The sequence below is a fragment of the Ambystoma mexicanum genome, chromosome 6p (genome assembly GCF_040938575.1).
Source record: "Ambystoma mexicanum isolate Mex_15411 chromosome 6p, UKY_AmexF1_1, whole genome shotgun sequence".
Classification (NCBI taxonomy): Eukaryota; Metazoa; Chordata; class Amphibia; order Caudata; family Ambystomatidae; genus Ambystoma; species Ambystoma mexicanum.
In genome coordinates, this window is record NC_090935.1 from 275737309 (window position 1) to 275759298 (window position 21990).

Consider the following 21990-nt stretch of genomic DNA (forward strand, 5'->3'; position numbering starts at 1 on the left):
ACACTATGGGAATTGTTCCCCTTGCTTTCACTAACAAGAGGAAGGGAAAGAAAGACTAGAAATAAGTTGTGTTGGAAACGAAAGGAATGTTTGCCTTGTAAGCAAGCCCTAAGAGAAGCCTGGAAAGAAGTGCAGAGGTTGATAAAAACTGTTGCAAGAAACTATCCAAAGTTAGCCAACGGCTGAACCAACTGAACTAGGAGAAGGAAGTAATACTACTGTTTTTTCACCTAAATTCAATCAGAAGCTAAGGCAAAAGGTTACCAAACATCAGCTCGGAGGCTGACCAAGTCGACCAGGTGGAATTAGCATTGTTGAACTGTTGGACCAGGAGAAGGGAGTCATTCTCCTGGCATTCTCTACAAGTGCAGAACTTGAACTATTACCATAGAATAATAGAAATATGCCCCTAGGGCTAATCCCATTGCACCAGGAGAAAGGAGTCATTCTCCTGGAGCCATATATGTGAATGCCTTTTTGTTAGTGGTAGGGCTAGAGTAGGTTAGTTTGGTCTGCCTCCCTCCATTAGACACAGCAAAAAAACGACATGGCCTTACGGAAGGCACTGAGAGCCTGGCTCTTCCTGTAAAAACACTCGAGTGAATGCAGTGAACCACCCGACCTACCACCATGACCGACACCTGGCGTGGTAACGCGCTGATTACAGACCCTGTCGTAGACCGTCAGGCCACGGCCTATGTAACTCCACTACCGAGAGCCTTTGCCCAGACTTGAAACCTTATCGTAGCTGAACCATAATAGAATTCTATATCTGACAGAACGTATACATCACTTCATCCGCAAGAATCTCGTACGCTCTGAGTATTAAAGGAATCTATCACAATTTATCCGGGGCAATTGTGCTAGTCCCGCAACCCAAGCACCAATAACATTCATGAGCCTGATCAAGGCTATGCAATTATGCACTACGCGATCAGCCCAAGAAGGCACTTCCCTGCTAATTCTACAAACCTGGAAATGCAAGAGCAGAACGAGGTACCGGGAGCCATCTAGCTGTTAATCTGCTAATCACACTTACCATTGAATGTATATAGCAGAACCACCTGCAGATAAACTATCTAGCAGAACTAGCAACCAAAGCACTAATAGGTCTTATAAACTCGATCATTGCCCTGCAAATATGCACTACACTATCAAACCAGGAAAGGGCCTTGCTTGCTAATCCTACACATCTGGAAATCCCTGTGGAGAATTATATAGCAAGGAACGTTCTCGCACTTATTCTTGGCTAATCCCAACTATCTGGGAATGTTCTAGTAGAACCACCAATCTGGGATTCTATCTAGCAATTCGCTGACCGAGAACGCCGCTAGCACCCATGCAGTAACAACATGACTTTTGGAACAAATCTGCCGGTCACCGCCCATCAATCTTCACCAAAACAATCTGACCCGTCAAGAAACAAGGAGCTACCACGCCCTCGACGGCACTGGAAGCTGAACAGGGACAAGGCTCCCAAACACACCACTATGCTAACTCTTGCCTCTGCACCAACAAACAGTAGAATGCAGCTACACGCCTCAATTAATTAGGCCTTGCTGCTCACATACATACACAACCGCCTGTTCACCTCAACAGTCTTTACAACGCAGCTATACCCCTCGAACTCGGCCTAGCTGCACACATAACGTCATTCTCAATCAACCAACGCCACCAGAATGCAGATGCCATACTCCATTGGTCTTGCTGCACACATTCTACTGGTCTTACACAACCACTGCATCACACCTAGCACTAGTATACACATACCAAGTGCACCCAAGCACGTTGTACTACACTGCTCTCTCTACTGACATGGACTGCGGTCCCCAAGGGCGTTCATCCCACAGTGCTTTGGAATCATAACAATGGTACAAAGGCGCTATACAAGTGCCAAATAACATAACATAACAGATGACAAACGTTTTTAGTTTGACAACCACCAAGACGATGAGCAGCCAAGTTCTTCTTTAGTTACATAGGGAAAAACCTTTATAGATAGGGAAAGATAGGCCTTTTTCATTATTATTTAAATAAAGATTGTTGTAAACATGCCACCCCTTTGTCCGACTCCTTACACCAGCACGCCACAAGGGGCAGAGGGTGTGCCAGTGGACTGATGCAGTGGCCTGTTCAGACACTAAAACTTGTAATGCCCCTTCACCTTGCCATAGTGACACACAGGGTTATTCATCACAAATCCGTAAAAGAGGTTGGTTGTTGGTCAGGGGCACCACTACCACACCCCCTTCCTAGTCCCCTTCCATGTTGGGTTCCTCTTGCGTTTACAGGCCCCACACCTCCCACATTTGAATTTGTGTTTGTATTAACAATCCAATACTTCTCATTGTGCTGCAAATTCTGAAATTGAAAAGCCATTAATTTGCATTCTGCCATAACTTTAGTTCTTGGCATCAAAAAGTGTTTTCCAAATGCCACTAGTTCAATAAGGAGCTTTTTTCCCCACCACACGCAAATAGTCTTCCGCAGGTGCTGAAGATGTGACCTTTCTTCTGTACACACGCAGCCACCACGGCTTCTTGAGCCGTCTCCATGGGTTTGTTTATTCCAGAGCGCTGCGTTCACACAACCTTCAAACAATCAAGATAAACAGCTAGAGACGTCTTTCTTTTGCATACAGTTATTTATTTTTACCCAGTCAGTCTTCCTTGGGCACACTACTGAAAGTTTTTGTACAAATCTCTGGCTGAGACCAATTCTATCTCTGTTCCTGTATCTTTAGTGACCCAATCACTCTCTTGAGTTAAACGTTGGCACACCTCATTAGGCATTAGAACCCTCATGAGCTGATTCTTATCAGCCCGGGAGTGGTCCCAAATCCGCAATTGTCAAAGGTGCATGTACTGTTGCCAAGCTACAAGTACCCTCAGCACACACACCGAGTAATTGTCGAAATAGAGCTTGCTGTCGGATCGTTAGTCAGGGCTATGTAGCCCGCCCACATCGTTGTGTGGGCAGACCGCCGTTGCGGTCTTAGTTCCCGGCAAGGGAAGTGACGTTGGGCTAGGGAGGGGGCGGGACAGGAAAGGGGCAGAGTAAGTTGAACGGGGAATAAAGGAAGACGCATTGTTCCCCGGCTCCCGTGTGACTTATTACGCGGTTCGGGGACCCGCGTAAAACCCCACATTTGGCGACGAGGGGTACGCTGTACCCACTCGCAACCCAGGGACCCGCAGGAGAGCGGGTGCTGCGCATCGGAGCAACGCCGCCACTCAGGAGTACCGCGGAGGTCCGCGGTCGAGCGGCGTGGCGCGTCGGCGCACCTCCCACATCCTGCTGAGAGGCCGCAAACTCGAGCGTCTGCAGCAAGCGGAGCCGCGGGGAGAGGCCGCAAACACGAGCGGCCGCAGCAAGCAGAGCCGCGGGGGAGAGGTCGCGGCTGCGCCTGCAAGGGAGCACGCGGGCCAGGGGGCAAGTTGCCAAGGTCCTGCCCTCCCCTCCCCCACTTCAACCAGCGATCGGGAGGCCCTGAGGCGGGCCCCAAGGCCCAAGTTAAAAGGTCAAGCACACGCACCAGCCCGTGAGGGACACAAGGGCAAGCCAAAGCCAGAAAAGAGGCTGCACATTGCCACACGGCACCACCGGCACAGCGAACATGTCGGGCCCAGCAAGCCCCGTAGCCTCCTCGTCAGATGGATCTGGAGCCGCGAACGATGGCAATGAACAGGCACCAACTTCAGGTACCGCCGCCCACAACTTACCACTACCGGGCCCCTTTGATGTGAGAGACACATCTAACCTAGGCCCCAGATGGGTCATATGGCTCAGGGATTTCAAATTCTACACGGGGGCAATAGGTCTGACAGACAACGCGATGCTAAAAAACACCCTCTTCATGACAGTAGGCCCCGCTGTCAGGGACATCGCAGGCGAACTGATGAACGTAGACACGGTCACCTATGCGGAACTACATGGGAATCTTTCAGAATACTTCACGCCCCATACAAACATTGACTATGAGCGCCACGTCTTTCACACTACGCGACAGGAGAAAGGAGAGTCCCTCGACAATTTCGTGATGCGCCTACGCATCAAGCTAAAGTACTGTGAGTTCCACAAGTACTCCAATGACGAGGCGCTAAGATCTCAAGTCATAGCTGGCTGCATCTCACAGCCATTCAGGAAACAGCTTCTCCAGAAACAAAGGTCCCTGGAGGAAATCCTTGCACTGGCCAGGATGGAAGCAGCAGTTGAGTCGCAACTTGACAGTCTAGGCAAAGTCACCATTCAACACCCGCCACCGACTGCTGAGACCATCAATAAGCTATACAGGGCACCCTCACCGAGTGGGAAAGGAACGGACGCCACGTGCTACAGATGCGGATTCGAGTATCCGCACGCGGGTGACTGCCCTGCAATTGGACAAAAGTGCGCCGCATGTGGCGGTATGGACCACTACAGAGCCGTATGCAAAAATCCACCGGGACAGGGACCCAGCAGAACGAGACAACAAGAGAGAAGGAGAAGCTCGCGACATAGCCCACCAGCAGGCAGAGGAGATGAAGACCAGCCGGGACCCAGGAGAGAAGAAAAACCACGAAGGAGCGCCTACACCAGAGACGACAGAAGGCCTTCGGAGGGATCGAGGCGATCGCAAAGAAGAAGGTTCGTCCGGTACATTGAGATGAGATCCCCATCAGGCAGTGAATCCCAGTCATCAGAGGATGATCAACGGAAAAAAGGGTATGTGTGGGCTCTCAACAACGCCACAGCCACCCAGCACAGTCCAACGCTCCAGCTTCAAGTCAACAACACACCGTTAGAATTCCTCATAGACACGGGGGCAACTGTTAATATAATAAGCGAACAGGCGTACAACTCACTCCCCAGCCCCCCAAAGATCCGGAAGGCGTCAGTGGACATATACCCCTACGGCGCCACGACCCCGCTGCCATGCAAAGGAACAATATCAGCATGGTGCGTGCATAAATCGCACGCCGCAAAAATCAAGCTACACATCCTGAAGACGGAAGCCAACAGCGGGTGCATTCTCAGTTTCAAGACTGCCGTCGAGATGGGTTTGGTGCACATCCTGTATCAGTTAATGGCCCATAAATACTTTGCCAGACCGGATGCCATCGAGCAAACATTCCCCAACCTATTCAAAGGCCTAGGAAAACTAAAGCACCGCAAGGTTACAGTTGCACATAAACCCGAAGATACCACCCGTCGCCCAGCACTACAGGGGCATTCCGATAAATATACAACACCAGGTCGAAGAGGAGCTGGACAAACTAATCAAACTCAACGTTATTGAACCGGTCTCAGGACCCACTCCATGGGTGTCCCCCATCGTTCCCGTCCCCAAGAAGTCACCGGACGGATCCATACGCCTGTGTGTCGATATGAGGAGGGCCAATGTGGCCATCGAAAGGGAAAGACACCAGGCGCCCAGAATCACGGACATGATACATCTGCTCCACGGGGCCCAGGTCTTCTCGAAACTGGACCTCACCAAAGGCTATCATCAGATCGAGATCGAGCCCGGATCCAGGTACATCACGACATTCGTTACACACCTGGGTTTATTTCAATACAAAAGACTTAGCTTTGGGATATCCTCTGCAGCAGAAATTTTCCAAGAGGAAATACACAGAGTCATCAGGCACGTGCCCAACTGCCTAAATTACTCCGACGACGTCCTCGTATTTGGAAAGACCCAAGAAGAGCACGACCCTGCTCTCCACAGGGTGTGCGCTGCACTGCAAGAGGCAGGACTAACGCTCAACAAAGCCAAATGCGAGTTCGGTAAAGGCTCCCTACGATTTTTCGGCCACATATTCTCCGACAAAGGGATGCGACCAGACCCGGAGAAAGTGGCGGCACTCAACTCAGCCGCACCCCCAACGAACACGACGGAACTTCGTTCCTTCTTAGGACTGGCCAGCTACTGCTCCAGATACCTAAAGGACTACGCAACCATCAGTAACCCGCTGCGCCTCCTAACGCGCAAGGATCAACCTTACACTTGGTCCACGGACTGTCAGAAGGCATTCCAGGCGATACGGGATGCCATTTCCAAGGCAGAGGACATGGCGTACTATGACGCCAAAAGGCACACCGAGGTGATAGTGGACGCCAGCCCCGTGGGTCTGGGCGCCATACTAACGCAAGTTGACCCGCTGGAACCGGCAAACATATACGTGGTCGCATACGCCAGCAGGAGTTTAACCCCGACAGAACAAGCCTATTCCCAAGCGGAAAAGGAGAGCCTAGCGGTGGTGTGGGCATGCGAATATTTTCATCTGTTTGTGTATGGCATGGAGTTCACCATCATCACCGACCACCAGGCACTGATCACTATATATGGAGACCCCAAATCACGGATGCCGCCCAGAATAGCCAGATGGGGCCTACGACTGCAGGACTACAAATTCGTCATCAAGCACCGGCCTGGAAAAGAAGACAATCCAGCGGATTATTTATCACGCCACCCGACCGGCCCGGCCACACCACACCCATCCATCGCTGACGAATATCTTAACTACGTAGTGCATCACCTACAACCACTACCAGTCGGTTGGGCAGACATCATTGCACACTCGGAACAAGATTGCTGCATTATGTATTGCAGCTGTGTGGGTGTGGGAAGGGCTTGTAGTATTAGATGCGCATGCGCTGCTTGCTTTGACTTTCGCCGCTTTGGTTTGTTGCTGCATTTGCACACTTGCTGCTGTGGTGCTGTGGGATTTTCCTTGTTGAGTAGCTTAGGCATGCAACACTGCTGCAGGGAGGCATGCAGGACTAGGGTTCAAATTTAACATGCCTAGCACTTTAATAATGTACTCTCCTTCCTCCTCTTTATCCTCCTCATTCTAGCCCTTAATCGTTATCTCTGAAAACAAGGGAATTGGGCTTCTTCGCATAGGTGATTCTGACCCCGGGCTTTCTTTCTCTCTTTGAACAAACTTACATTCCCTGTTCCTGCTTGTTCTTTATTTTTTGTGGTTCACCTCTAATTTGATTATTAGTGTCTTTTAAATCTCCCATTCTTCTTGCACTTCCCCCAACAATTGTTCTGGCATCATTTTCCCTTTTTTCTCCTCTATCATGTTCTCCTCTTCCAGTTGGCTAAAGGCGATTTCTTCAAAAGCCATATGCTTAATTGAAGACTCTCATGTTTGGAAGGAATCCCTGCCCTCAGATACCTGCGCCTCACCGGCAAAAAAGTGTCAAGGACTGAGGCTTCATCAATGTTAGAGACTTGCTCCCTATCTGAGTGCTTTTGTCCCTGCTTTTTCCAGCTAAAACATCTCCATTGTGTATTACCATTTCTAACTTTTAAGAGTTTGACAGCCTTATTTACCCTTCACGGATTTCCTGTTTCAGGAGAATCCGGCTCAGAGTTCCTTCATTTAACATTTTTATTTTATATCGCAACAAATAAATAAAGCATAACAACAAGGGTTCAGATAATTACATTAAAAATACAGATGAGTTCACAAACTCGGTGGTCAACAAAGAACATGCTAAAATCTACTTTAAAATGAATTACAGAAAGAAGAGAAAAAAGCCATGAAAAAGGAGAAGAAGAGAAAATAAGAACCGCAGAAAGTCATATGAACTGTATAATTCATTATATAGCATTTTGTTAAGCGGGCGCTGGAGAAGACCTAACTGTTTGAACACCACCCCATCCGTGCCCCCTTGTGACTGTCTTTTTTTAATATAATGGTTTTGTAGCTGAATTGATCCCTACCAAGCTCCCGGGCGCCCCCCACGTGGTCTGGATCAATGCTCTGCTGGTTAGCCTCGTCCATAATACATCGTTACCAGATCCATATGTGCGCTCTGCGATTTTACCAACCCCAGCCCTTCCAAGCTTGCGCCTGCTGCAAATACTGTATAGCCCACTGTTCTTACTCTGCAAAGTTCTTCATGTAAGCCTTGATATAGACAGTGACTGTACTGATGCATGCTCGTGTGTAGTGCTGTTCTATACATCCGACAGATCCCACGTTGTTGGTCTCGCTGCGGCCGGACCCCCAGGCTAAACTCCACTGATATTACTCCACTCAACTGCCCCTTTCTAATGCGCCTGGCGGGTTTGGGAGGTGCCCAGTACCCTTCCCTCTATACACCCCCCTCCTCTTTGACAATGCCAACCTAGCCACGTATCAGACTACAGGATATCCCACCTCTCGCCTGTCCCCCGTACCACACTAAGCTGTGAAAGTGAGCCCACATCTACCCAGCACTGGCACATCGTCATTTTGCACGTCCTCCTGCACTCGGTGCCCATCTACCGCACTGGCTAAACTGCTTTACTTATCACACTCCCTTGGAGCGGACGCGGGTTCTGGTCAGTGTGGGTGACTGTGCTCTGTCCAACCTGTTTGGCCATCAGAGCTCCATCAATATGTTTGCTAAAGCATCAACTAAACCTAATAGCGACACGTCTGTACCAGAACCAACCGTATTGGATCCTCCGGAGCCCACCGAATCTCAATCGATGACGGGATTCATTCACCACTTTACACTCCAAACTGGATGACATGAATGGTACCATCTCCTCGATTAAAACCCACATGTAAAAGACTGATAACCACATGGAAAAGACTGATAACCGGGTCATCGAGGTCGAAACAAGAGTGGGCGCCACAGAGGACGACCTGACTATCCTTCGTGCTGAGGTATCTACACTTTTCAGATGGATTCCTGAGGTTTCCAGGAAGAACGGAGACCTCGAATCGCGCTCTAGGCGCAACAATATTTGCATTATCGGAGTCCCTGAGGATGGGGTTGAGGGACTATGCAAGACTTTGTTGAACGAATCTTGCAGTTGCTCCTTGATTCTCCCAAGCGCTCCCCACAGTTTACAATCGAGAGGACTCACTACGCTGTTACGGCCAAACCAAAGCCTGGTGCACCACCGCGCCCCATTATATCGCGAGTTCTAAGCTACCGTGACCGCGACGCCCTGCTCAAGGCTGCGAGAGTGAAAGGGGACCTCTTCCTGGGATCCTCCAGGATCCACTTGTACCCGTATTTCTCTGTGGCGGTCCAGCAGGAGCGTAAATCCTTTCCCGCAGTCAAGAGGCGACTGCGTGATCATGGAGTCAAATACTCGATGCTATATGCAGCCAAGCTCAGATTCGAGCACTCCAACCAAGTTTTCTTCTTTACTATCCCTGAGGAGGCCTCCACATTTATCGACAAACTCTTCTCGGGATGATTTACCTGCACGAACGACCATGCTTCATACCATGGAGACTGCCATGTACAGCTCGCAGGACATTTGTTGCCCGCCCAGCCCTCACACTGGGATGTCTCTTTGAATCTGTCCTGCACAGATTAGCTACTTCTACCCTGTTACATTCAGATTGCATTGTCATGCCTCTTCACTTGTTTCGATCCAACATAAATGTTATATGCTGTAATGTTCTTTCCACTCACATTTACTTGCACCATCGTATCTCTGTTGGATCCACTGCCTAAGGTGGTATGCTGGGCCCACTTGACCTCTGATCCTTGATTGACCTCTTGCAGTGAACTCATAGTACTAATCCTCATGCCATCTGTACACTGTGATTGTCCCTGGGTTGCCCACATTACTACACTCAGGCTGCTTGTTTTCGTCCATCACTAGTACAAGTGCCACCTTGATCCTTCTTTTGCTCCCCCGGTTCGGAAGCATCGCCGCCCTACTAGTGCACAACTCCCCAGGCGCTGATGCCTCTGTTCTCATTTGTGGTTGTTGGGAGTTGGGTTTTCACTCCTCTGATTGGGAGTGGGTTGTGGGAGGAGTGGGTGGTGGGGGAGTTATAGCAAAAAACACTTGACCTGCATGGTGAGGTGGGAGTATGTGCTCATATTATAGTGTACGAAATTTCATTAAAAGACGTCTGACACAGTGCCTGCTGTTTCCCGTGACTTTCGGTCTCCCTGATGGCTGATAATGATTTAGTTTGCATGAGCTGGAATGTTAGAGGGCTCAGAAACTACAAGAAGATGCAGAATTTGCAGTTAAATGTAGAACGTCACAAGGTCAAAATTCTTTTCCTACAGGAGACACACGCTAGATCAGAGGGGTGCATCAGGTTTGCCAAGAATTGGGATCCCCAGAGGTACTACAAAAATTACTCCACCCAGAATAGGGGTGTCATGATTATGATTCTTAGGAGCATTAAGTTCCAACACATTGTGTCTCACATAGACCCTTTGGGAAGTTATGTCCTGCTTTACGGTAGACTGCTGAACGAAGAGATTATTCTTCTCAATGTATATGGGCCTAACACTGATGACCCTGAATTTTACACACACTTGGTTTCCCCCTGGGCCCGATCCATTGGGGTGGAGATCCTTGACGTTGACTGGGATAGGTCGGGATCCCAGCCCCGCCAACTCTCCAGTGCAGCTAAAGTGATTCTGTCTGCTATATCTCAACTATCATTGTCAGATGCATGGAGACTAATACACCCCAATTCTAGTATGTACTCATTCTATTCCTCGGTGCATGAGGCACACTCCAGGATAGACCGGTGTATTACTTCCGACATACTCATTAGAAACATCACACACATGTCTATCCTACCCCGGACATACTCGGATCACTCCCCGGTGCTAATTGTCCTCGATTGGGGCTCCGCCCGTGATGCAACCCGCTCATGGAGGATGAAACAGCAGTCCTTGTCAGACCTAGCATTCAAAATGGACCTGCAATCAGCTGTAGATGATTTTTTCACACTCAGTACTGGGTCGTTAAGCACGCAGGCTACCCTCTGAGAATCCTTTAAGGCCTACATTAGGGGCATTGCCATCTCCCATGAATCTGGGATCCTCAAGGTGATTCGAAGAGACATATCGAAGAGCAAAACTGCACTTCTCCTCCCTTGAGGCCCAATACACTCAGACAAAGTCCACTGAAGTCCTTTCCAATATTGGTATAGAACTAGATACATTCCGTATGCACGCTGAGCGAGCTAGGAAATTCATAGACACCCCTGGCCTCGCTATGAGGTATGGAGAAGATGAACGACCTGGCCGTGTTCTATCCAGACTACTTCACCAGGAAACCGGCTCCCCTAATATCCCGGCCATAGAGAAATCTGACTCCTTCCACAGGACATCAATGCTGAGTTCTTGGCCTTCTATGAATCCCTATACTCTAACGTTGATGTTGCTTCTACTTCTGAAGTGGACGCGTTCTTAGACAGCCTCCCCCTATCCGTCCTCTCCAACGAAACTCGTGACTTTCTTGACACACCAGTTAAGGCTGAGGAAATATCTAAAACGATCGATTCCCTGGTTTCAGGCAAAACCCCGGGCTCGGACGTCCTCCTGTTATGCTCACCTGGTATCCACGGGGACGCCACACAGCCAGCTGGTTGCTGATGCCCTTCCTGATGGTTCCCCTGTGGTCTCGGTGTCAAGTGAATTCTGCCTGGAAAATGAAGACTATGTCAGGAGTGGGCGACCAAGGTAAGCAGTTTAATCCCCCACCTCCTTATATTTCCAGCACCTCCAGGTTCTCTTCTCACCTGGTTGCCGGAATCGGTGGGCTTTCCGTCCTGCTCTCTGGGCAGGGGCACGTTGGCTTTTGTGGGCGCTGGCGGTCCAGTTACTTCACTGACTGCGGCCCTTGTAGTGTCTTTCAGGTAGGTCTTATTGCAATTAATGGTGTCGTATTTCTTGCATGCCTTTGTCTAATGTCTCTTTTTATCTCTTATAGGGGCGTGGAGTGTCCACTCGGAGACAGGATGTGCTGGTTCTCACCATGAGGTGATGGCGCGCTATAGCGCTATGATGCGGTAAGGAGGCGCTTTGCATAGCGCAGCGATGCCTTGTCCTCACTGACCTGTGTTTTTTCCCCTTTTTGTAGGTCGCAGAGAGTACCCAGCGCAGATGGGGTTTCCGGAGCAGTGCCGGTCGAGAAGTACCACCCAGGTAAGTCTTTAAGCGCTTTTATGGTTGTAATGTCTCTAGTACCTCTGTTAATAATGTCTTTCTCCTTTTCTCAGGTCCCTCGATCCGGGCGGCGAACTCCTCCAACAGAGAAGCCCAGGAGCTGTGAGCAGAGATGGATGTAGATTGCAGGTAAGATTCTGCTGCTAACAAGGTTTCTTTGTTTTTTCTGCAGGTCCGAAATACGTTGGGTTCGCGAGGAGCTGGACACGGTGAGCGTCACGTTGCTAGAAGCAAAGTAACACGGAGCGTGCGTTCTTGTTAGGGTGTGGTTTAAATAGCCACTGTAAAGTAGTTCAGGTAAAATAGTCCCTAGGCCACTAGACCGCATAGCTTGATTCTAGGAACCCAGCTATGTGGATGCCTCCATGTTGGCTGAAAGCCTTAATAAAGTAGTCCCTTAAGCAGATGCCTCTCCCAACTGATGAGCCTGGTGCCAGGACTGGCCCCAAGAGGGCTTGAAAAGTGGAAGTCTGGCCTTATTAAAGATCCGGGCCCTGATCCCACCTGGCTTGTGGACTTGCCAGTGGGGGTCAGGGCTGAGGGTCGTGACGCCTCCCTATTGAATTTTATAAACCATTTAAATCACTGCTAGTCCCCCCCCACCTTCTGACACTCTGGGTGGAGGCCTCTGAGGTGGGTATGCTACCCTCCCTCTGTGAGGCCGTTATAATGGTCCTCCTAAAACCGGGCAAACCCCCTACCCAGTGCGGATCATAGCGCCCTCTTTCCATCATTAATTGCGATGTTAAGATTTATGCTAAGATCTTAGCCCTACGTCTGACCCCCTACATGTCCCACATTATTCATTCGGATCAGTCCGGATTCATCCCTGGTAGATCCACAAGTCTTAACCTACAATGACTATTTAACATCATTAGTAGAATTGACCCCAACACTCGAGCAGTAGCAGCAGCCCTGGATATGCGGGAAGCTTTTGATTCTGTTTCATGGGACAATCTCTGGTGGGTGCTTGCCAAATGTAATTTCGGCCCCTGCTTTCTGTCGTGGGTTAAATTATTATACTCTGATCCGATAGCCAGAGTCTGTACTGAGGACAGATGCTCGCCACCCTTCCCCATAGCCAGAGGCACTAGACAGGGTTGTCCGTTCTCCCCCCCACTTGATCTTTGCCATAGCCATTGAACCCTTAGCAGACAGGATACGACAGGCTCACTCGCATCGGGGTCTGAGATTGCTGGGTACACCGGACATTGTTTCTTTATACGCAGATGACTCATTATTGTTTATTCGATCACCGGAACACAACCTCGCCCCTATCCTAGAAGATGTTCACTTTGGACGGATATCCGGACTCACAGTAAACTGCTCCAAATCCACACTTTTTTCCCTCACCGACGCTATCTCTCCTCCACCTGACCTCTTAGGGTTCACCTGGGCACAATCTGAATTCACCTACCTCGGGCAATCATTGCCTGACAATCCGAACTGGTATTTGAGTCTAATTTTCAGAATTATTTGACTACGCTCACTAAGAAATGTTCGGGATGTGCCAAGCTTCCGTTATCCCTGGCTGGCAGGTTTGGTGTCTTAAAAATGATTGTGCTCCTGCAACTCCTTTACCGTTTCCTCAACCTCCCTCTCTGGACTGGTAGTGAATTTTTCCGATCACTAAATCGCACTATTAACACGTTCCTATGGCACTCAGGGGATGTTCGCCTCAAACTAGACACACTAGCTACCCCGAAGGATAGTGGTTGCTTCGGAGCCCCCAACTTTGAGAAATACTTGATCGTTGCCCAGGCGCAATTCGCGTCCCACTGGTTTAATACAGCAAATCCTCCACCACATGTTAGGCTAGAACAGCAGGCGGTTGGTGGGCGTGACATCCGATCCCTAGTCCACTCCCCCCCCCCAAATTCTGGTTACAGTCCTTTGGATCCGTTAAGCACCATGTTCCTGGCTTTATCCAAAATCTGGGCGCTGTCTAAGGGGTCTCACCCCTTTCACGGCTGTCTACGGCTTTGGAACTTCCTCCTGGGCGCCCCCTCCATTCCGTACCCTGTGGCGCGCCTCTTGGCAGAATCCGGTTTGCGATGTTTTTGATCAAAATAACTTTCTGGAGTAGGCGGACTTAACCGACGCTCTACGACTGGGGTCACCTATCTGGCTTCAATACTCTGGCCTCCGCCGGTTCCTCAAGAGAAGCTACCCCAGCTTTCCTACCATACCCCCTGATGATCCTATTCTTGCCGAACTCATGAATGCTAGTACCTTTAAGGGGAAGATCTCCAGGCTATATGCTCTACTACAATCCAAATCCACTCTGCTTTTTGACAAACTCAAACGATCTCGGGCAGAGGACCTGGGGATCGACATCACTGATCAATGCTGGAAACGTATTTGTGCTCGCACTCACAAGGTGTAATTTAATTCTCACTTTAAACGTATTCAATTCAAAATCTTACACAGATTCCACTAAACCCCAATCAGATTGCACCGCATGTCACCGGATTACTCCCCCAGGTGCGGCTTCGCAGAGGCGACTTACATCCATATGCTCTGGTCCTGCCCATCCCTCGCCCAGTTATGGGGGGAGATTTGCTCTACAATGTCTAACATCCTAGACCATGATATCACTCCGTCCCCACTAGGATGTCTATTCCATTATTTCACCGGTCTGGGCCGGGACTCCAGGAAATTGGCCGATCTCTGCATGCTTCTTGTAACTCATTGTATCCTACTATGCTGGCTCAGACCCTGGGCCCCCACACATTCACAGTGGTTGGCTGCCGTGACCTGGGCCTCAGATACTGAGGAGGCTTGGGTGACTCAGCTAACCCTGATGTCCAAACCCAGAAATGTCTGGTCCCTGTTCCGCTCTTACCTCTCTTCTATATCAGCCAGTGATGTCGATGGAGCGTCTGAGTCGTCCTCTTCCATTAACAGCTCCACTTGAATAGTATACGGATTGCTGTTTATTTGTATGCTCTTTATGTGACCAGATGCAATGTCTATTTTACATGATCATTGTTGCTGTACAACAAATATTTGTATTTCATTGTGACTGCTGGCCGCGGCCTCATGCTTGCCCTTACTTGTAATGTCGAGTGCTATAAATAAAATAGAATAACAACATATAATTATGAGAGAACAGATTAGTATATGCTGTGATTCAGACACATTAACCATAGGCATTAAGGAAGCTCCCCCATATGTCCAGAAATGTATCAATATCCCCTGCTTGTTTGTAGATCGCCTTTTCATAGGTGGAAACGGTGAGTAATTCTTCCACCCCATTGTCAATGCAGATAGAGGCAGACGATTTCCAGGACCTTAAAATCATCTTTTTGGCCATCATACAAGCTCGGAGGAGCCATATTTTTTTTAATGAATTGATCCTCCAACAGAGACATGTCTCCAAGCACCAAAAGGGCTGCAGCCATTGGAACTGTACAACACAAGACTAGATCCAATCTTTTACAGACCCCTTCCAAGAATGATTTAGTTTTTTGGCAAAACCAGATCAGATGACTGAGAGTGCCCCTTGCTTCTTTGCACTTCCAACATAAGTCGCTTTCCAGAAGATGCCTCTTAAACATGCGTACCGGTGTCCAATAACTCCTAAAAAGGAGCTTGGTTTGCCATGCCCTTACGCCCCAGATCATGCTCATCAGCTGCACATTACCACAGCATCGTTGCCAGCAACTCTGACCAATCACTTCACCTAGCTCTTCGGCCCAAACAGTCATCAACTCTGGATCTCCCTTACGCCAAGCCTTCAAGATTCCGTACATAGTAGCCGCCGGGTGAGTTGCACGTTTGCAGGTTTAATCTCAAAATTCACTTGAGCACTCCATGTAGAACTATTCAACCAAGCAATGCTGGATTCCAAAATTGATAACATTTTCTAAGTGCAGAATAATCTTCTTTTAACTCGTCACTAAGGTTTGGAGGGCTTTCCCAGTCGATATCGGAAGTCCCACAAGACCTTTCTCTTCCACATCTAACCTCCTCCGTGCTGCTCCAATTTTTCCTCTATTTTGACATTCATGCTGTGTGGCCGCCAGTAATAATAATAATAATAATAAGTAGCATGCAGCACTTAATTAGGCTGGAAATAAATGCAAATTGGAATGACCTTTCACTTTGTCTTGGGTATCTGCCTCCCCCTCTAATGAATTGCTTGCTTGATTAATCTCCCACCATTATGTGGAAATCGGGACTGGACATAGAATAAGTACAAATTACACACCATAGTTACTAACGTCCCCTTTATCCTCAAGCTCCTTTCCCCACCTAGCCTGGATGTATGAAAGTCCAGTAAATGTAGACGAAAAAGGCTCTCATTTGAATCAACATTAAGTTTCTCACTAACTTGTTACGGTTCTCTCAAAGCAGTGCATTCTTTCTCTCATGTTCTGCAGAGCACACACCAATCCTCTTCTGATATGGATAACCAATTAATATTGGAGAAATAGGACTGAATGTGCATTAGGAGCACAAGTCACTATGTTGAGTAAAGTACTTATTCGTATTGTGTAGCATGCTATAGCACTATATAAAAACCTTTCACACAAAGAGTGTGTGCATGATTACCAACTTAACATGTATTGAATGTAAAATTCAGTGTGTTCCGTTAATCACTTCAGAAAGACAGTGACACAGTTTATTTTGTTGTTTTCATATTGTATTCCACTAAATGCATTTTTTCTGGTAACTTTCAAGCCCAGTAAAGATGAGGGGTGTCAGAAAGTACAGGCAGCATAGATTTTATTTTACGCTCTATTTTTGTCTCTGATTTGTGCAGAGTCTACAAGGATGGAAGGAAGCCTCATACAATACGACTTACTATCCGTCAGTTTTCACCTACTAACAAGTGGTTTAACCGGGAAAGCCGCCAGTGCCCTGTTCCATTGCACATCATACCAAAGCTTACTGCAGGTAATGGGGCCATGCAGGATTTCTAGTCAAAGGCCAGCAACGGTGATGAGCCTGATGAAGCAGGAAAGTGTGGTCTTATTTGCTGTTATAAGAGCATTATGTGCTCGACTGCAGACTCACCGACCTAACTAAAGGAGGTTGAAGGCGGCCTTTCCTACAACTGCAAAGTTGGCAGGAGCAAAGTTTCTATTTCAGCCATTTGTACTTGAAATTTGCTTTTTGGAACACATGTTTTTCTGAATTAGATGCTGGTATTCTATTTGTTTACCTGATATGTTCCAAAATGACCAGGTTGGACTCCTGCACCTGGGATTTTGACATAATCTGAAGTTTGCATTCTTGGGTACACTTCTTTGGTCCTCTGCCACAACGCGTCATTGCTCGGGTGCCAGCTGACCTTGTCTTTAATGATATCTTGGAAACAATTACGCATGCTTCTCTTTTGCCATTATTTGCACTTCATTCTGCAATATGTTTCTCAACACATTTTTGTTTCAACTATATTCGTAATCTTGTCATATGCAGTTGTTCTGAAATTGTTTTTATCAATGTATATGGTTAGCATTTTTAATAGTACTTTGATGCCTGCATGTTAAACAAGCATTTTATTGTATTTTCTATTTTATTGGTGATTTAGGAGGTGCCAAAGATACATGCAACATTATTCACTTGAAGGCTCACATTAACAATGCCAATAGCCAAACTCTCAAAGTGGGTAAAAACCACTGAACAGGTTATCATGCCAAGTTCTTTCTAGAGAGGGGCGCCTGCTACCTTTTTTGTATTTTTGCAAGGAACTGGGGGATGATCACCTTAAGTTACCTGGGGGAACCCCGACGTGGACCCCCTGCTCACTGTGCTCAGAGTGGCACACCTCCACCACAGTGTAGAGTCCCAACACGGCTGAAAAACGTGTCTGGGGTTGCTATTGGTACTCTTGTTCGATGGAGGTTTGCCCGGCATTTCGGTGCTGCACTGCCCATGTGGGCGGACAAAGACTGATATGCAAATAGGTTTTCTTACTTTGTGAAAAGTACAGTGAGCAAAAAGCGATTGCTGCACACTCTCAAAGTGGGTAAAAACCACTGAACGGGTTATCATGCCATGTTCTTTCTAGAGAGGGGCACCTGCTACCTTTTTTGTATTAATGTCAATAGCTGTGGCTGATGCATAAGCAGTTTATCAGCATTGCCATCATGTCCCCATGTACTTGCACCATTTTCCAGGTATTGCCGTCTAACATCCAGCATCATCATGTACCTGCATGTAGTACTCTGGGAATCGGATCCTATGCCAGGCATTGCAATCATGAAATGTATTATGAATCATGGCACTTTGAGTCCTGCAAGAAATACGGCTGAGCCTTTGGGTGGGTTAATAAGAGCAGAGAGATAGTTAGAGAGATAGTTGTTGTTATATTTCTAGAAGCTGCCCAAATTTGTGGGGGTGGGGGAAGCCAAAAGTTGTACAAAAAAAATAACAAATACATTTATTTTAAAAAGCCAATATGTTTGGGTCAAAAACCAAAGGTAAAAATGTGCATTCCAATGTCTGTAATAGGCAAACCGTGAAACTGAATACTCTAAACTGGGGGAATTGTATTTATTCTCCAATGTATTTCTTACTAGCAAAAACGTTCCAGTTGTACGGGTTCTGTAGACAGACTTGATAACACTCATCAGTTGTTGAAAATCAATGATCCTGTAGGTCGCTGTTCCTATTTGCTTATGACTTGATGTACTTTGCACTGTGAAGTAAACTGCACTGAGAATGGGCACATGTGGCTGACATACCCCAGAGCAGACGTTGAGGGGGATGCCAGAGTTGGTGTGCTGTTGCATACTGGGACCTTCTGTGCTCTCTCCCCACCTGTCACCTCACCCTGGCATAGTGCAGTTTGTTGCAGTGCATTGCGGTGCAAATATCTGGGAAACTGTTCATCCTAGGGTTTTGAAACATGGTTTGAGACCTTGAGTTTTGTTCCTCGTGTTGAGACCGGTCCTCCTACGACCACATTGATGTTTCGCCAATTTCAGGCAGCTGTCTCATGTGTGAAGGTGCTGGAATCCAGGAAAAGGGGTGGGGTTCCAAATGCCATGTAGCCAGTAATGTCAAGAGGGTCCTAACAGATAGCTCTGCTCAATTTGGTGCAGATTGGTGAAACAGTATTTGTATTTTATTGGTCTTTTATAAAGTGCATGAAGCCAAACGCTGTACAATAAAAATTAGAACACGGTACAATAAAATTGGGTAGGCAGTTGAGGCCAGATTACAATCATTCAAGGGTGTAGAAGTAAGTGTGTTTTGAGAGAACCACAGAAGACAGAGTAGACAGTAATAGAGCGGAGAGAAATTGGAACAGCATTCCAATGGAGAGGAGCAAGAAGTTAAAAAGATCGGAAACGAGACTGAGCACAGGGTGGGCGAGGAACCCAAAGTCTAAAATGTGCAGAAGACCTCAGAGAGTGAGATGGAGTATAGAAAGATGTGAGTTCAATAAAATAGTTGGGAACAAGACCATAAAGAGATTTAAAGACAAGGCAAAGAAAATTTAACTTAATTTGAGAGTGAAAAGGTAGCCAATGAAGTGTTGCAAGAGACGAGGAGATATAATCGCGGTAGGAAAGAAGACATAATAGACAAATTGAAGAATTAAAAACTGAGTTTAGAGGGGTTAGGCGAGGCCTGGGAAGACCAAAAAAGTTGGAAGAACAGTAGAATAGTCGAAAGAAAATTAGAGAGGAGATTAAAAGTTTGGACGTTTGAAACTTGAGGAATGGGCGCTTTACTTATGTTGTAAAGGTGGAAACGGCAAGAAGGCGAGGTAAGAGATATGGTGAAAGAAGGAAAGATTTGAGTCAAAGTGAAAACCAAGGTTGCGAGCTGTAGTTTAAATTGTAAGGACAGAAATGAAGGCGGAGGATGAGGGGAAATGGTGTTAGCAGGAAAGAACAGAACCTCAGTTTTCCCAGAATTAAGAGTGATTAGATGAGAAGACATCCAAGACTTAAAAGCCACAAGACAAGCTGAAAGAGTGCAGTGGATATCAGAGGAAAAAGAAATAAATATTTGCGTGTCGTCAACGTAGAAATGGTTTATTAGACCGAAAGAAGAGATAATAGCAGCAAGATGTGAAGTGTATAAAGAAAAAAGGAAGAGACCTAGAACTGACCCTTGGGGCACCCCGTGGTCAAGCGAAAAGGGTGGGGAGAACTTGCCTGCCCAAGAGACTGAAAAAGTTTGGTTAGAGAGGTAAGACTTGAACCAGGACAGGACAGACCTTGAATGCCAAATGATGAAAGTGATGTCAGGCGTAAAGAGTGATCCACCATGTCAGAAGTAGCAGAAAGATCTAAGAGAATAAGAAAAGAAGAGTGCTTGGAGTAGCGAGCCGAAAGAGTTTAGAACAGATATCAATGCAGTTTCAGTAGAGTGATGAGGACGTAAGCCAGATTGAAATTGAGGAAGTAGAGAAGAATCATTGACAAAAACAGAAATGTGAGTGTGGACAAGATGCTCTAAGAGTTTAGAAAGATAAGAGAGAAGAGAAATAGGATGGCAATTAAAGCTGATCAATGGGATAGCTGTAGGTTTTTCTGAAAATGGGAATTCTTAATGCGTGTTTAAATGAGGTATGAAAAGTGGACGTACTGAGACATATGTTAAAGAAATAAGATAAGGTATAAGCAGAGGATAGACCTTAGGAATGAGTGCTGAAGGAAGTGGATCAGTAGGAGAAGCCGTATGGTGAGCTTTAAATAGTAGAAGAAGAACATCAGCGTCAGAAACGGAGGCAAAGTGAGAAATAGAAGTTTGAGGAGTAGGAGCAGAGGAAGGTGATGTGTTGGATGGAAGCAAGGATTCAATATCACGTTGGAGAGAGAGAACATCCAAAGAGAAAAAATGAGCAAAGCCAGAGGTAGACAGTGTTGAGTTAAGAGAATAATCTGGGGTGGGATGAGAAAGAAGTTGTGCAAAAGTCTGAAAAAGACGCTTAGGGTGGGCAAATTGAGTGTGTAATAAATCAGAAAAATAAGCATGTTTAGCAGAGAGTAAGCAATTATCATACAGAGCATGGTAAGAGAAGTAAGATTGGTCCGGTGCTGATTTAGATTTAAGCCAACACCTTTCATGCCGACGAAGAAAAGGACACATACAACGAAGGTGAGGAGACAACGAAGGTTGAGAGGGTTTCCGAGTGGGGTGGAAAGTAGTCAGAGGATAGAGCTGATCTAAAGAAGATGAAAGAGATGAGGAAATAATAGAAGCCTCCTCGTCAGCATTGAGGGCGCAAAAAAGAGGCAAAGGTGGAAGAGCAGAAATACAGGTAGCATTAAAAAGCGTAGAATCGAAATTTCGTAAATCAAGACGAAAAAATGTTGCTGGAGAGGAGGTAGTCATGGAGTTTTCAGTGACACTGAAAGGTAAGGCAGTTACTGAAGAAGCAGTGAAAGTTGAAATAAAGATTAAGTCAAGAGAAGATCCTGATATGTGAGATGCAGGAGTTGCAAGAGGTAAGAGAAAATGAGAATCAAGAATAGAGAGAAAGGGAATAGTAGCGTGTGTAGAGGACAGATGGAGATTAAAGTCACCAAGTAATACAATAGGAGTGTGGCTAGGCAAAATGTGAGATAGGAGATAGATGGTCAATATCATCACAAAAGGAGCCAACTGGACCAGGGAGACGATAGACAATAATGACTGAAATCAGGATGGGTGTAATGAAACCTTTGTAGATGAATTCAAATGAAGAGTAAGAAGGAATAATGACTAGAGAAGGAATAGAAGAGATGCAAGAGCCAAAACCCATAGAGTAGGCCAGTACCACCACTGCGACTAGCGGCACGGGAGACATGGTCAAAAGAAGCCAGGGGTGAAGTCAAAGAAGCAGGAGTGGTTGTGTTATGAGGGAAAATCCATGTTTCAGTAATACATGGGAAATGGAAATTGAATCTCAGAAAAATGTCCAGAACTGCGGTGGAAATATTAGATAAGGACCCTGCATTCCAAGGTCGATGGTAGCAGTATTTATAGAAGCTGAGGGATAAATGAGATTGGTTTTAGTATGGGTACTTGTGAGTCTGACATCAGAATGAGAGCTTTCTGGGGTCAATAGGCTGGGTATGGTAAGACTCATGTAAGATAGGACCAGTACTTTGA

At 46.9% G+C, this 21990-nt stretch overlaps 1 protein-coding gene across 5 annotated transcripts in view; it reads left to right on the plus strand.

Moving 5' to 3' along the window:
• The window catches only part of POLI (DNA polymerase iota), a 668492-nt gene that overhangs the window by 338146 nt on the left and 308356 nt on the right, over positions 1–21990 (plus strand). For all 5 annotated transcript variants that reach the window (XM_069626995.1, XM_069626992.1, XM_069626991.1 and 2 more), the window contains one exon: positions 16697–16830. In XM_069626995.1, the coding sequence (XP_069483096.1) occupies positions 16697–16830 (134 nt within the window). The remainder of the gene's footprint in view (positions 1–16696; positions 16831–21990) is intronic.